General features: G+C 37.4%; 1 protein-coding gene across 22 annotated transcripts in view; it reads left to right on the top strand.

Moving 5' to 3' along the window:
- LOC108711853 (receptor-type tyrosine-protein phosphatase S) overlaps positions 1-17,602 on the top strand; it is a 554,677-nt gene that overhangs the window by 247,318 nt on the left and 289,757 nt on the right. For 11 of the 22 annotated variants that reach the window (XM_041560777.1, XM_041560762.1, XM_041560744.1 and 8 more), the window contains 6 exons: positions 2,488-2,505; positions 3,518-3,628; positions 4,622-4,633; positions 9,886-10,155; positions 12,671-13,252; positions 16,363-16,496. In XM_041560777.1, coding sequence (XP_041416711.1) covers positions 2,488-2,505; positions 3,518-3,628; positions 4,622-4,633; positions 9,886-10,155; positions 12,671-13,252; positions 16,363-16,496 — 1,127 coding nt within the window. The remainder of the gene's footprint in view (positions 1-2,487; positions 2,506-3,517; positions 3,629-4,621; positions 4,634-9,885; positions 10,156-12,670; positions 13,253-16,362; positions 16,497-17,602) is intronic. The other 11 variants (XM_041560819.1, XM_041560807.1, XM_041560795.1 and 8 more) reach the window with 3 other exon arrangements.

The raw sequence follows: 17,602 nt of genomic DNA, 5'->3' as shown, positions 1-17,602 counted from the left end.
GTTTTCCATTTTAGACAAATCACTTTGCAAAGTGGCAGCATCCTGCATGGAACCTATAGTTCTGCACAATTTAGTATCATCTGCAAAAATAGAAACAGTACTTTCAATGCCCACCTCCAGGTCATTAATAAACAAGTTGAAAAGCAAGGGACCTAGTACAGAGCCCTGCGGTACTCCACTAACAACACTGGTCCAATTAGAAAATGTTCCATTTACCACCACTCTTTGTAGTCTATCTTTTAGCCAGTTCTCTATCCAGGTACAAATACTATGTTCCAGGCCAACATTCCTTAATTTAACCAGTAACCTTTTGTGTGGCACTGTATCAAATGCTTTAGCAAAGTCTAAGTAAATCACATCCACTGCCATCCCAGAATCGTGGTCTCTACTTACATTCTCATAAAAAGAAATTAAGTTAGTCTGGCAAGATCTACGCATAAAACCATGCTGGCACAAACTCATAGTATTATTATTTGCTATGAAGTCCAGTATCTTATCCTTTATTAACCCTTCGAAAAGCTTTCCTACCACTGACGTCAGACTAACTGGCCTATAGTTTTGTGGCTGAGAACGGGATCCTTTTTTGAATAGAGGCACCACATTAGCAATTCGCCAGTCTCTCGGCACTATGCCAGATCTCAATGAATCCTGAAAAATTAAGTAAAGAGGTTTGGCAATCACAGAGCTAAGCTCGCTAATTACCCTGGGATGAATACCATCTGGCCCTGGACCTTTGTTAATCTTAACATGTTCAAGTCTCTTTTGAATTTCTTCATGTGTGAACCATGCATCATTAGTTGTATTACTAGAATTGGGACTGTTAAGAAGGAAACCTTCACTTACTGGTTCCTCATTTGTGTAGACAGATGAAAAATATGAGTTCAGAATCTGCGCTTTTATTTTGTTTTCATCAACCAGCTGACCCCCCTCTGATAGTAAGGGTCCCACCCCTTCCTGCTTCATTTTTTTACTATTAACATATTTAAAAAATAATTTTGGATTTTTTTTACTGCTTGCTGCAATATCCTTTTCTATAGCAAATTTAGCTTGCCTTATAGCTTCTTTGCATGATTTATTGGCCTCCTTGTACCTTATAAATGTTTCGGCTGTACCAGCTAACTTGAAAGCCTTAAAAGCACGTCTTTTCTTACCCACCTCAACACCAACGCTTCTATTGAACCAAAAAGGTTTTGCTTTGCAACAATGTTCCTTGCTTACAAGTGGAATATACTGACAAGTATATTTATTAAGCAGCATTTTAAAGACTTCCCATTTTTGTTTGTTGCAGTAAAGAGTGATTGAAGTTTATCAGAGCACAAGTCACATGACTTGGGGCAGCTGGGAAATTGACAATATGTCTAGCCCCATGTCAGATTTCAAAATTGAATATCAAAAAATCTGTTTGCTCTTTTGAGAAATGGATTTCAGTGCAGAATTCAGTGATAGTACTTGCTTCAAAAAAAATTGACATTTTTTCTAAGTCCAAAAAAAATTTTGGACTTCATTTTTTAAGGGTGATAGGCTGAAAAAGATTGTAAATTTTTTTGGGGGTACCCTCCTTCCCGCCCTACATTTCCTAACATATGGCACCTAAACTATACAGTGGGCACATGTATAGGGCAAAATAACAACTCTATTTTATTTTATGAAGGAAGGTTTCCCAGACTTGTGTAATGTATTTGCTGCTACATATACATCCGTTGTACTTTAACTTGGCGCCGTATGCAAATTAGGCATCACTAGCGTAACTTCGAACTGCTGATCGTAACATCGCTAGCGCAACTTTGCAAATGATCGGTAACTTGTGCGTAACTTCGGATCTTCGTGAATTTGCGCAACCCTGGCGAATCTACTCCTGGCGAAGTGCGACGAAGCCAACGCTGGTGCAACTTCGGAGGTAAGTAAATTTGCCACTTAAGGTCTTCCATCTACCACTGGTGGTAGTACCAGATAGTACATATTGCCAAGCCCCACTTAATAATTTGTCTTCCCAATCAACTACCTGCCAAACTCTGGCACCATGAAGATGGCAAATTGTTCAGTTGAAGCAATTTGGGCTACAGAATACCCTATCCACTTTCCTAATACTGGTGATTTAATTATCTACCTTAAAGGGTCCTGTTCAGCTCAAGACAGACGTAGACTTTTCATGATGGGCAAAAAGTAGGTTCAGTGCAAGCCATAATTATGGAACTCATGTTGGGCAAAGGGGTTTACTGTGCCTTTAAAATTATTAGGTAGTACTACTACCACTGTTTTCTCTAAATCATGCACTTTTGCACATTCACCGTTATGATCCTAACTTACATGATATGTAGCATTTCTTAAATGGCACTGAACTTAAGTGTATACCCCATTAAGAACGGTAATCCTCTATGTAGTCTGGCTAGCAAAATTTCCTGGATAATGGTCCTTTTTGGCCGGCTGCCTGAAAGACTATGTGTGATTCCTCACTACTATCACTTCTCTTCTTTGCTTTCATTACAGAAAATACTCCAATACGAGGTAAGGCACAAGTTGACCTATTACTGACCAAGTCTTCTCTCCTTTAGATTCCTGACTATTTTTCTCCTTATATGTTTGTGTTCTATCCTATGGTGGTCTCATTTGTTTTATTTATCTATTTAACTCTGTGCTCAGCCAGTGATACACTGTGCTATGCAGGGTTATGGAAAGGAAAGGTCTAGACCTGGCACAAAATGGCACATGAAGCATGTTTTGGGGATTTTGTTGACCAGATGAATTGTGAGCATCAAAGCTCTCTGAACACGACAGTAATTGCTCATTAGTTGCAATGACCTGGTCACTTCAAATCCAAGTGAATATAAATCAAATGGCAATGTTTTTTGGCCCACCCATGGAGTTATTAATTGCCTAGGTAATAAAACATCATGAATTGCCATGTCATGGCAAAAATCTAAGAGGGTGTGTGTATGTATTCTGTCATAAATATTGTTTGTTTACAAATTATACTTGTAGTATTTGATATTTAAAATAATTTTATAACTTTAAATAACCAGTCACACCTACACTGTTTCAAAAATTTCTGCAGTTTGTGGTATCAAGTGTGGCATGTGTACATTCACTATTTACTTTTTTTTTTACTGATTTAGCTGTTTGCGTACCTGATATTACAATACAGTAAAAAATTCTATATACTAAACTTGTTTTAAAATCATATAAGAGAACAGGCAGATATGTGTTTGTGTATGTGTATATATAAATAAATATATATATGCAAAAAAAAATTATTCGAACATGCTCACTATGAGGTGCATTTAATCTGACATGATATACTTAATTTTTCATACTGCTGTTTTTTTTCTTGTCCGCTACAGTTATATTGTCTGCCGCTAGGTTTGTTTATCATCTTTACCCTGAATTCAAAATCTTCTGTTGGAAATGTCAGATGGCTTCCAGAATTTCTGCTACAAGGGAAAACTATCTAAAATATAAAATGTAGTTTAATTTCCATGCTGTCATGTTTTTTTTTTTTTTGTTTTTGTTTTTACTTTAGGTGCATTACAGATTGAAAACAGTGAAGAGACAGATCAGGGGAAGTATGAATGTGTCGCTACCAACAGTGCCGGAGTTCGCTATTCTTCACCTGCTAATCTTTACGTGAGAGGTAGGAAGTAGCTCAGCTCTGCACGCTGAGTGATGTGAACTGTTACAAGGCTACACCTGCTGCTGCTTGAGTCTGATACTAACCATGAAAATAAACTGTTGGTACAATAAATAATTCATATGTGATCATTAAAGGTCCAGTAGTCGTGTCACTGAAGGAAAAATTATTAACCAATTCTCAACAATAGTCAGTCATACAAAGTATGACCCAATGACAACTATAAAATTCCTACTTTGATCTATAATAAAATAAGAGGTCTTTGGATTGCTTGCATATTTTCTTCCTGATAAGGAGAATTATTCTGTGAATATTTGAAAGAATGCACTCTGCCTCTTATTAAAATTTGCATCCTTGAATGTGTTTACAAATAATTTATCTGTTTTAGTGATGGCCAGACACTTGGGTAAAATATTCATTAGTTGATTTTCTACTTCTTTAATTGGCTTACTTGTTTTCTTACATTGTTTAAGAATTTAATATAAATAGTACACAGTTAAAGAGTTTAATATAAATGTTTAGAAGAAATTCTAGAACAGTTTTACATTGAGTAGTAACTTTATTTCCGGTGGTCTCCCTCTTTAATGTTAGGCTAAATAATATAGATAAAGTTGTTTTGGTTTTTTTACACAATACCTACCTACACAATAATGTGACAGTATGGGCTCAAGAATGGAACTTGGTATTACACTTTACTTACACTTCTGTACAGTTTACTGTCACTGTACAGAAGTTCTGTGACTGAATTTGCATTTGCATTTTGGTTAACAAAGGAAATATAAAGCCATTAGGAACTGGGTGGGAAGAAGTACCAGATCAAAAGGTATTTTTCCAGGAAAAAGATGTGTTATTGTTTAGACATTTAAAGAAATGGATTAGTCACTTTGCAGCTGAAAGCCTGGAGAAGGTCTTTTTTTACTCTCTCTGTGTCTCCCCTATTTTTTCTCTTCTCCTCATGTCATTGTGTTCTGCATCAAACCCCTTAACATCCCTCAGAGCTACGAGAAGGTTGGTGTGTTTTTTTATTTTACGTTCTTACCCACATTTTTACATTCTTAAAACTAAAGAAAAAAGCAAAGAAATCCTTCAGTGAAGGACAGTACATCTGTCTATGGGCTTTGGGGACTGAGATGATATTGCATTGTGAGACCTCTCTATGCATCCTTTGGTAATGTTGCTGGGTTTTTGCACATTTTGTTGTCATGGTTATTGGGTGCTTGGGCACAGAGCCTGATGCATGAAAGAAGAATGTAACTACCTTTGCATGCATTTTTTCTTTGCTGTTTTTTCTTTGCTGTTCTGTGTCCTTTCTTTTGAAAGAGTTTTGTTTTACCTTGATAATCAGCACATTTTTAAAAAGTCTCTGTTCCTGCCCTCTGGTGATAATCAATAGTGTCAGTGTCTGTTTTCTTTACACTAACAAAGAGTATAGATTTCCTAGCCCATTTCATTAAAGATCACTATCATCCATAAACAAAATAATATTTACACCTAAAACAGTGTTTAACTTTGAATTAAAATAATTTACTATATATTTTTCCCAGTCATAGCACACGCGGTGATGCGTTTTCAACAGTCACCCAAAGTTGCCTCACTGAGGCAATTTTGGGCGACTATTGAAAGCGCATCGCTGCGTTTGCATTAGCGCAGGCGATTTTGCGCTGTAGCCTATGGGGAAAAAATGCTGAGGCAGTTCGGGCGAACTGAGGCAATTTTGGGCGACTATTGAAAACGCATCGCCGCGTGTGCATTAGCAAACCTGAAAAAAACGCATAAACACAAAAACAACTTTCTATTTTTGATAGTAACCGTTTTTTTTTTGGCAGCTTGCTGTACTGTCAAAATTTTACATGACCGTATTTTAGCACGCGGCTTCTACATATAAGCCCATCTAATTTTATCATTTGAAATTTGTAATGATTTAAAGCATGCCAACTGAATTTAATATGCACAGAATAATCTATTCATAATCAACACCACAAAGTTGCCTTTTTTGCAGTTTTGATGTTCAGCAAATTATACCTTGCACAACAAATTAAAATATCTCTTTAATTGATTTAAATTTTCCCTAAGATGTTCTTCTCTTAGAAGGTGGGGCTTATATAGCTGTGAAAATGTTATTTGTATTTCCTTATATTTTCTTTTTCTACCCATCATTTTTCATTAAAGATAAGAAAATATGATACTTAGGTTCGGCTATGGTAAATACAAATCCATTCTAGACATAAGTAAGAAATAGCATAGGGCAGGAACACTGAGCTGAAAGATAGAAATTACTTGACTTGCCTGTTTCCTACACCTTTTTGTATTGCCTGTGTGTTTTAGAGCAAATATTAGATTACACCTTTTAACAGTAACTCTGCTTGTTATAGTAAAAGCTTTTAGCTGAAATAGAAAAAAATTATGAATCTTTTAACAGAAAAACAGAAAGTAAAATGGAAAAAAGTGAAATTGGAAATGTATTAAATCATAATTAAATTAATGTTTGGTATGTTACCAGTGAAAGTGCTGGGAACCTCTTTTTGAAGGGGAGGACAGGTGTAAACTAATCTGCACTAGTAATGTAGAGGCTGCACATTTTGGGCTCCCCTCTTTCTTTCCCTCCCTTCTTCATTTTGGAGTAAGACGGAACAACTCCTGTCTCGCCAAAATGGTTTGATAATATCTGCTGTATCCCACCCTGTTTGGAGCCTCGGCTTGCTGATTGTTGGAGTGCAATGACATCATTTTACTCTTTTATGCTTTCAATGCTCACATCAAACTGTTTTTGTTAACTATTTTTTCACTATTGTTTGTTCCCTTTTTCATTCTTATTGTTATTTTTTTTAAATTGTACTTTTTTTTAAAAAAAAATCATCTTTGAGTGGTGCTTGAAAAGTCAGTCATTGTTTCCCTGTAGCTGTTACTATTTTTTATTATTTTTTCTAAATCTTAGTTTATCATGGAAAAAAAATGAACACTCACAGAGCACTTACCTTCCAAAACCTACTTGTCAGTTAATATGATATGTAACTTTACTGCCTTTTTGTTCCTTTCATCTCTGGGATGAAAAAATATTCTCCACTTACTCAAATGCAAAATAGCCCTTAGGATTTGTGTGTGTGCTTTTTCCTGCCTAGTATCAAACTTTCAATTCGTGGAGTGAAGCAGTTACATAGGAGCATATTTACAAAAATGATAAATTTACTTATGGGAAAGCATTTCCAATGTATTTTATGCATAATTAATTTTTAAAAGCTTATGGTTGAACAAATATAGTAATATTAATTGAACATTTTTGTAAAATGTATATTTACTCTAAAGTTATTTGTTGGCATAATATTCAATTGGGAGGGCAAAGTTAACTCAGCAGAAACGAAAAGTAATTTCCATATGTTTGTTACATTTTTATTGTTTTTGTGGTCATTTTTGCAGCTGCATGTGTACTCAGAGTAGAGTATGCTCTCTGGTTTTTTTTTTGGTTTGTGTTAAAATTGTAGTTACAGTTTTCATAGCCGTTAGTGGTAGTTGCAGACGGGCATCCTACCTAAATTGTCCATTTATAAATGTGCTCTGGGAATATTTCTGTCCCATCCTAAATTTTGAGTGCATACAGATGTATACTTCACCCAGTAATTCTCAAAACTAGTTGATTAATTCTGTTATTCGGACTCCGATATATTATATTGGATTTCAGATCTATTCGTATTTTTTTGTTAAAAAATGTAATGTCCAAAACCTGTTGTTGCGATTATTGTCTGGTTTCCATGACAATACAGTGTATATGTCCTATGCTGCTTAGTCTTTTAATGTGTTAGCTCACTATATCTTGCTAGTCAGCTTTTCTCCTATTTTTTTTTCTCTTCACATGCCAGCCCCCATCAGCACTTTTCTTCTTTGTTCTGTCAGCATGATCCTTTTGTTTTCACTTCCCTTTCATTGTGTGTTTGGTGTGCCTGAGGTTTGGGCAGGGCTCTGTGACTCTGTTCTTTAGAAATCTTTTTTAATATTCTGTGTCATGGTGGAGTTAATATTTGAAAGGAATGCTAACAATTTATGATAAAAATATTTTTTTAATGTTTAATTAAGTTCTTAGGGAATGTTCATACTGGAGTCATACTGTAAAGCTGGCCATAGACGCAAAGATTCGATCGTACGAATCAACGTACGATCGGACTTTCCCATCTCCCGACCCTCCACTAACCATTCAGATCAAAGTCTTTACCATTCCGATCAAATAGAACAGATCACCCAATGTTCTGCCCCTGACGGCAATCGTACGATACTTATGTCTGACAACACTAGTGACAGTCTCCCTCTGAAAATCGTACGATCGGCAATACACGCAGAGATATTATCGGCAGCCGACAGAAATTTTCTAACCTGTCCGATCGACCAAACGACCGATCTCCGACGGACGAAAAATGTCGGGACTCTCCACAGATGGTCCGAAAATTGTACGAATCCACGATTCGTACGATCGGATCTTTGCGTCTATGGCCAGCTTTAGGGTCTGGGCACACAGGCAGATTCAGGGAGATTAGTCACCCGGCGACAAATCTCCTCTTCTTCAGGGGCGACTTCGGATAACCAATTGCGCCGAGTTCCATCCCGCCGGCGATTTATATTTTAGCTGACGGGAACAGTAGCGTTCATTGAGGGGGGCGGGCCCTGGTGCATGACGCGCAGCCAGGCCCCGTCCCCCTCCGTACCGCCGCAGTTTCAGCGGCGAACGGACTGCCGGGGGGCCCTGAGGGGGTGCGGGCCCTGGCCCGCTCGCACCCCCTGCTCCCTCGGTAGTTCCGCCACTGGACGGGAAGGCAGGGAAGGCAGTTTGAGGAGATTAGTCACACCGAAGAAGAGGAGATTTGTCACTGGGCGACTAATCTCCCTGAATATTCCTGTGTGCCCCCTGACCCTTAGTTACCATATATGTCTGAATAGATAAGTTTGTAGTTTAATCTCTAGAAAAATACAGATAAAACAATACCTGATTGATTTGAACTAGGCAGTGTGAGTGATAACTCTTTTTGTTGTCCAACATTTGCCTTATAGGCAACATTGTTAATTTAGAAGGTGTCTCCTTCAGATTTGTTTTAAGTCAATTTTGAAAAATTGCTTTATGCTGTAAACCAACTATAGTATAATTAGATTTAATTGTGGCAAACCCTTTTTCTGCTTGTCCTGTATTGCTTTACGAATGTTTCAGAGAACAGAGTCATTGATACTGGGGCTGCCTCAACCCCTTAATCCATTCTAACTCGTGAGGTCTAAAAAGCTGTATCCACCTATCAGCAATGGGGATGCACAGAACATGTCACTGTTTTTTTTCACAGTTTAAAAGTCCATTGCCTTGTTTTATTATGAACAATTTGTTGAATACTCCGTGAGGGTTTTGATGTGATAATGTGTTTATCACATTTAGTCACATCAGCTATAATATAAAGCATTATGGTGGTTTTCCTACCCCAAATATGTTTTTCTATATTCAGTATTAATTTGGGCATCTGCTAGTTGCCCTTATGTTATATTCCTCTACATTTTTCTCTTACTCCCTTTTTGTCTTTCCCCTTTTTATTTCTCAGTTTTTACTTTTTTTCTGTTAATTTTTATTCCTATTCTGCATGATGTTTGTGATTCTGAGAGCTGCATCTATCGATGAAACCGTGTCAGATTATAAGGGCTTTATTAGGGTTTTTACACCCAAAAACCACAAAAATTTCATTAGGATTTCTCATCTTTTTCTTTTCATGCGTGTTGCACTTAATGTAAACGTGGAAATCTTTGGGTAATTTAGCAGTATCTCTGTTATTAGAGGTGTAGAGTAGTATTGTCCCTATATGTATTAGTACACTTAAGATTTCTTCTTTACAGATCATGTCCATGATGTACAGTGACAGCTTAACACTTCCCAGCATTCACTTAGAGGATGGACTGTTCAAGAAATACATTATAAATAATGTGGGAATCGTAGATTAGGCACTGTGAAATAAAGCACTATGTAATTTCTTCCATCTAATGTCAAATGTGTTAAAGATGAGAAATTACTAATAAATTTTTGTGTAATATCTGTGCTGTGATGGGTGTATTCCTCATATATGGAACCCTTTTGCTATGAATTTTTGCTTCATGTCTCTATATATTATATTTTATTGTTTGTGAAGTATTTTCAAGTCCCTTAGTTTATTTTTTTAATATTTGAATTTTTTTTGATAAATTTGTATTACATTTTTTGTTTTTTTCCTTTTTCTTTTTTTCATTATCCTTGTGCATTTTCGCAGTTCGTCGTGTTGCTCCACGATTTTCCATCCTTCCAGTGAGCCATGAGATTATGCCAGGTGGAAATGTTAACATTACATGTGTTGCGGTGGGTTCACCCATGCCATATGTGAAATGGATGGTGGGTGCTGAGGACCTAACACCAGAAGATGACATGCCAGTGGGGCGTAATGTTTTAGAACTCACTAATGTAAAGGAATCTGCTAATTACACTTGTGTTGCAATGTCCAGCCTTGGTGTCATTGAATCTGTAGCACAGATCACAGTAAAATGTAAGTATAACTCCTTGCTTCATGCAAGTCATAAACAGAATGTTGTCAATATAATTTCTTTAACTGTTTTGAATATTTAGTTCATCAGTTATTTAGTGCATTTTTGTGCATCTGAAACACTTTTATCACCTAGAAATTAACTTACCTTTAATTTTTTCATTTTTAGTGGCAGTGTTTTATTTTCTGCATTGCTCTGTATGAGAATTAGATCTAAACTACTTTGGCAGTTACTGTTGATCATCAGGCTACACAGTGCTGCCTGTGAAGAGGTAACATTGTGGTGTAAAAATTTGGTCACCTGGTCATATTTTCATTTTTAGGAGTAAACCTTGATGTGCTCTTTATATACAAACCTGAGCAGTTTACCTTTTCTCCTGAACCAATAATGTGAATGCATATTTTCTTAAAAAAATGGAAAAATTCTAAAGAGTTTAAAAAGAACTAGATCTAATCAATCACTTTGGAATGCGGGTCCTTTGTCTTGTGTTTGCCAATGTTGTTTTATTTTATTCTCTATATATGTGTTGTTCCAGTGGAATAGTTCACATGCACTATCAATATCTTGAAATGCCAGTTATGGTCTCCTGTTTGTTTTGGAGTGTGGGAGAAAACCAAACTATGCTTAAAAAATGCAAAAAGAAAATATATGGTGCCAAATGCTGGACTCCATTACTGCAGCACAGCAGTGCTTGCCACTGTACCACAGTGCTGAAGATTAAATACCTAACAATTCATGTAGCTTTGTGATCACTTGTCGTTTTCCATGTAACCTTCTCGGTTAAGGGGAAAACATTTCTACGGTCCATTATTAGGAATAACATCTCTCCTACTTTACGTTAAACCATGTTCAGAAGTCATGAAGCAGATGCCTGACCTGTTATGGTATAATGACCGTTTATTCATCTATGGATTATGTTCTGTTTATTTTTGCCCACACATTCTCCATAGCCATCATAAAATAATATTGCACTTATGCTTGATGTTTTTCAAAATCCAGTTGCCTTTTTGCAATTCTGGTAAATGTAGGTGATCATTTTGAGTGTTGTTTTTTTTTTTAAAGGTTTTTATTTTGGCATTTTTGTATACACAAAAACAAGAAAACAATAAGGAAAGGAAAGAAGAAAAAAAATAAAGAAACATATCAATATTATGGCAAGTAACATATAGGCATTAAGGATACAAGGTTATACAGAACACATTGTGATAGAAATGTATATATAACATCAGATTCACGGAAAGGCTACCAAGAATAATAAGGTTTGCCTTTTCAGGTTCCTAGACAAGCATGACTACACTTAGAGCTCACACTATGGCTTCAGCCTCTGGGCTAATTTCTAGACAGGGGCCCAGACTGCCTTGAACTTTTGAGGGCATTGTCTGGCCATATATGTCAGTTTCATCACTGGCAGTCTGCTGTTTACTAAGGTAATCCATTCCTTCCTTGTAGGGGGAGCAGGGTTCATCCATCTGATTGCAGTTGTTTTGGTTTTGATACGGGGGCTAGTTCATTCACTAGACCCAGTAGACAGAACTCTGGGGTAAGGGCACCTGGAAGTAGAACTTGATTAGTTATATATTTAATTATATTGGACCAGTATTTGTGTATTGCTGGGCATGTCCACAGCATGTGGAAGAAATTTGCGCCTGGCGCTTGACATTTTGGATAATTCGCTGTAGGATTCCTTCCCATGACTTTGAGTCTTAACGGGATGATATAGGTTCTGTGAATGATCCTAAATTGTACCATTTTGTCTCCAGTGGATTTGGGTCCTATAGCCTAGCTTCACAGGATAACATGTTTGTCTGGACCCTCGCGGAGCCAAACTGGGCCACAGATGCGTGGCGTAATTGGAAGAAGGAGAACATTTCAATATTTTCCTGGTTCAGAGTTGTTCTAAGTTGAGTCAAAGGGAAAACTATCCTCTTATCAACAGGTTTGATAAATGCCTAGCCCCCAGTTTTGGCCAGTAGTGAAAGTCTTGTAGTAAAAGCAAATGGGGATATTTGGAGTTTCTCCACAAAGGGGAGTATGGTAATGGGTGTTGGGTCAAGACAGCAGACACAATTCCTTGTTGGCCCAGCTCCTCAGTGATCGTTTATCCTTTAATGGGGTGCACGACATATCATGTGTTTGCCTTCACATGCATTACAAGAATTTGCAGCACTCCCCAAGGCTTGAGAAACGACCATTGCAGGTCCAAAACGTTGCTTCTGAGCCTTATGTAAGAAAATAAAGGTAACCTAGTAAGTAAGGTTGAAAAGGTGGTTTTATTATTTCTTGGAGTGCTGCAAATTCTTTGGATCAAGCCAGCAGACAGTCTGGTGGCAGCCGCCCACACCTTCTGTGTGGCTGCAAGTACAGGTGGCATTTCAGGGGTGTTTCTGACCTTTCTATAGGGGGTGTTACGCATGGCTTCTAAGGAGCCAGCTAGTATAGCATGGATAATTTTGAGTGTTGTTGATTATTTTCTTATTGTTTCTAACCATCTCTGTTTACTACTCTGTGCTTTCTCAGCTCTTCCTAAAGCACCAGGAACTCCAGTGGTGACAGAAACCACTGCTACCAGCATCACAGTAACCTGGGACTCGGGAAACCCTGACCCTGTGTCCTATTATGTCATAGAATATAAGTCCAAAAGCCAGGATGGACCTTACCAGATAAAAGAGGACATTACTACAACAAGATACAGCATTGGAGGACTTAGTCCCAACTCTGAATATGAAATTTGGGTGTCAGCAGTTAACTCCATTGGTCAGGGGCCCCCAAGTGAACCAGTAGTGACTCGGACTGGAGAGCAAGCACCTGCCAGTGCACCAAGGAATGTCCAAGGCCGAATGCTGAGCTCCACTACCATGGTAATACAGTGGGAGGAGCCAGTTGAGCCAAATGGACAAATTAGGGGTTATCGAGTTTACTATACTATGGAGCCTGATCAACCAGTCAGCAGTTGGCAAAAATACAATGTTGATGATAGCCTTATTACCACTATAGGAAGCTTACTTGAACATGAGACATACACAGTTCGAGTTTTAGCTTTTACCTCAGTTGGTGATGGTCCTCTTTCTGATCCCATTCAAGTGAAAACCCAACAAGGAGGTGAGTGTTTTATTTAGTGCTAACTTTGCACAGTGATATATAAGATTTAAACATAATTTCATTTTAGTCTTACAAAGAGAGTATTTTGAACAATAGTAGTTTTCCCTCTTCAACAACATGGTAACAATGAAGTAAGAAATAATTTTAATAACTGAGAGATTATTCTGCCACTTGATATGACACTAGTTACAATTGCCCTTAAATACTGCTTTCCATTCTCTAGGCCCTATCTTTCTATACAGAGATATTAGTGCAATGACACACAGTGCTGCATATCGCCTGTGATTTGTTGTGACTACAAAACGCCAGAAAACACCCTGCCATAGACAGTACTAAGAATTGCTAAAACACGGAAATCTCGCAATTGCTCAAAAATGCATACAAAGGCATTGATGAAAAAGAATTCTCAGTATTGTCTGTAGCTGGGTATTTTCTGGCATTTTGTAACCATGACAAAATGCTGGCTACCGTGTATCATTACTTGATTACACTCTCTCCCTACTGATCATTAAAAAGGTTTTTCACCTTTGAGTTAACTTTTAGTATGATGTGGAGAGTGATATTCTGAGACAATTTGCGATTGGTTTTCATTTATTATTGTCATTAAAAACCTCAAAAAAAGAATAGAAAGATGAGTAATAAAAAGTAGCAATAACAATACATTTGTAGCTTTACAGAGCATTTGGAAGCTGGGCAGAGTCCGAAGAAGAAGGTAAATAATTCAAAAACTATAAAAAAAGAAAAAGTGGAGGCCAATTGAAGAGTTGCTCCACATATTTGTTCAAGGTCTCTCTTTATTTATAGCTGCAAAGAAATGCTTCCTTGTACAATAAATTACAAGATAATAATTTGCTAAAATATGTTCCTTGTTGCAAAATGTTTAAATGTAGTGTTTAAACCAATTCACTCTGTTTACTTTAAAATGGACATGGGTACAATCATAGGGGCATATTTATTAAGGGTCGAATTTCGAAGTAGAAAAAACTTCAAAATTCGACCATCGAATTCGAAGTTTTTTCAGCAAATTTGGCAATCCTGCAGTCGAATAAAAATGATTTAAAAACGATTTAATCCTTCGAATCAAACAATTCGAAGGATTTCAGCAATCGATCGAACGATTTTTATTCGATGTATAAAGACTAAGAAAATGGTCCCCATAGGCTAACATAGCACTTCGGCAGGTTTAACTTGGCAAAGTATTTAAGTAAAAGTTTGAAGTCAAAAGTTTTTTTTAAAGAGACAGTACTTTGATTATCGAATGGTCGAATATTCGAAGATTTTTACTTCGAATCAAAATCGAAGTAAATTCAAAGTCGTAGTATCCTATTCGATGGTCGAAGTATCCAAAAAATTACTTTGAATTTCTAATATTTTTACTCTGAAAATTCCCTCTAATTCACTTTGACCCTTAGTAAATCTGCCCCATAGAGTGTGCTACTGTATGTCACAGATGACTGGGGAAAATCTGCCCAACCACTTCATGCTGATTACCAAGTACCTGCTCTAGCTCCTGCCTTTGTGTGTTTAGTATATGCATGGCCTTATTGTATACTTAGGGGGAAGATTTATCAAGGGTTTATCTTTTTTTATTCAAATTTTGAAGATATGGGAGTTCAAAAAAAAAACTCCCATGACTTCGAAATGTGACCCTTGATAAATCTGCCCCTTAGCCCCTTATTTAACTGTAGATTTTTTTGTAGTTTTTTTAATGGTTCTGTACTACTTTAGGAACATACACCAGCAAGCACAAACATTTAGTTGATCTGCCAAGAATGAGGGAATAAAAAAGTTTATTATTTATTGTTGAGGAGAACCATAAAGAGAGGATTTACAAATTAAAATTCTGCCCCAACATGGTCTTAACACTGAAAGAGATTTAAAATGGTTTCTTTAAAGTTAATTATTTTTGCTATGTTTAATTAATGTCACAACTGTCAGTTTCTCTGCATTGGATAAATGCCTGAAACCGCCCATGTTCGCTAACATTCAATTTAATGGCAACTGCCCGTCACTGCTAGTACAGGTGGTTACTGGCTAAAATATAGAATACATTTTTACATCATTGCCAAAAGGTAAGAAAGCCTGCATTCGAAAGAAATAGTCACAGTATTGGCTTTTAGTTATTCATTGAGCAAAAAAAAAAAAATTAATATACATGGCTATAGAACTGCTTAAAAATGGCAATTCAGTACAGAAGGGAATAGAGCTACCTTGATTACACTTATTTTGAGAAGGGATTCAGTGCAGCTGTTACCAAAATGGGTGGTAACCTTGTTGGTTGTGCATCATGTGACTTTTTAATATTGGGTTTTGATTAGAAAAATGTTGATACCATAGATGCAACCAACAGCTGTTTAACCCAATATCATGGAGATTATTTCCCTTTTAAACAATAATGGTGTCAGCATTGTTAATGAGGGTATGTGTTAAGTGCTGGGGACAGTGCTTTTTTCCTATATTCGTGTTCCTGTGTAGAGTCATGAAAGTAAGTGGAATTGGAATGTGGACTTGGAATGTTCTTAAAGGAGAAGGAAAGTCGTTCAGCACTTGGGGGTGCCAAATGTTAGGCACCCCCAAGTGAATGTATTTACTTACCAGAAACCGCAGGCTGGTGCTCCTATCAGTAGAAAACGGCACCAGCCCATGAGTTATTCCAACGAGCACCACGGACCACTCCTCTTCCAGCTTCTTCTTTCTTCGCTTCTGCGCATGTGCATTAGAGTGAAAAGCTGAACTTTAACTAAAAGTCGGCTTTTTCTTTCTACTGCGCATGCGTCTGTCCCAGGAAATCTGAAGAAAGAAGAGGCCGGAAGAGGAGTGATCCGTGGTGCTTGCTGGAATGACTCCGTGCCAGTGCAGTTTTCTGCTGATAGGAGCACCGCCCGGGGTTTCAGGTAAGTAAATACATTCACTTGGGTGTGCCTAACATTTGGCATCCCCAAGTGCTAAACGACTTTCCTTCTCCTTTAAAACGAAGTTGCAAAATGGATTTTGAATTTTGAATGAATTTTGAATGGAGATTGAGTTTTTTAAGAGATCTGAGAGAATCTTTGTGTTATATATATCAGCATGGTATGTGCTGTCTCACATGGTATCTCACAACTCTTTAGTCCCAGGTCAGCCTATGAATTTCAGAGCTGAAGCTAAATCGGAGACCAGCGTCGGCCTTACCTGGAGCCCTCCACGTCAAGACAGCATTGTAAAGTATGAGCTTATCTACAAAGAAGCTGAGCGAGGGAATGAGGTAAATGTCACATGCTTTAAAGAATCTATATGCAATTGTGTTTATTTTTAAACAGTGTGCAGAAATCAAACTGGAATATATACAGATCATAGTGTGAGGTCGGCTTCCTATATGTTACATGGAACACCCCCGCACAGCTGCTCTCTTACCTTCATATCCACACATTGACTTCTCTAACGGTCTCTATTAATTTGCCTTTCCTTCTAATAAACTCTCCTGTCCAAAATGAATACTGTAGTTTGGCTTGTACACTGCAGCTGCCAATCAATCCGCCAGTGTCTTGACTAGCTTTCTCCACCTTTCAGAATAAAATTTGAACTACCCCCCACTGCCCCAATCCACATCTCTCAACTTATCTTCATGATTTATTTTTTTAGAGCCAGCATTTATGCAGTGCTTTACATTCTTTTATAATAAATAAAAGGGGCCTTAAAGTAAAAGGTTACACATCTTCTACATACAACTTCTGATTTTGCCCATTTCCACACCCTATATCTCATAACTGTTCTTATTTTATGTTGTAATCTCTTTTGGGCCAAACTGGGCACACTTTGTGCCCAGTTATTGGTATTGGTTATTGGTATCTGTATTGTATTTGTATGTTCAGTGCATACACCTGTTTATTTGTTGGTTCTTTATAAATATTATACTTTACATGATAATAACTATAAACAGGTTTTTATGTATTAACATTATGAAAAATATGCAGGATCAACCAGGCTCGGACTGGGCCGGACCCTATACTGCAGATCCTCACCCTATGCTGCTTCTGTTCTTCCTTCCACACGCGTGGAGGGGGGCCCTGAAACTGCAGCCCCGGGCCCCCCAGTCTGACCCTGGGATCAACGATTAAAACTTTTGATTTACTGCTAGTGAGCAGTAACTTAGACACACACACGAGTAAAATTTATGTTTATTTAACCTTGTATGATGTTAATTAATACAACAGCCAGTACAGAACACACAGGCTCCTAAAGTTTTGGTGTGACCTTTAGGTTCCCAAATTCTTGGCACTCATTGAAGAGTCGCTCTTTAAATGTTAAAGGGATCCTGTCATCGGAAAACATGATTTTTTCAAAACGCATCAGTTAATAGTGCTACTCCAG

This window comes from Xenopus laevis, chromosome 1L (assembly GCF_017654675.1).
Source record: "Xenopus laevis strain J_2021 chromosome 1L, Xenopus_laevis_v10.1, whole genome shotgun sequence".
Taxonomy (NCBI): Eukaryota; Metazoa; Chordata; class Amphibia; order Anura; family Pipidae; genus Xenopus; species Xenopus laevis.
Note: the sequence above shows the minus strand (reverse complement) of the source record. Positions and strands in the feature narration are given on the sequence as shown.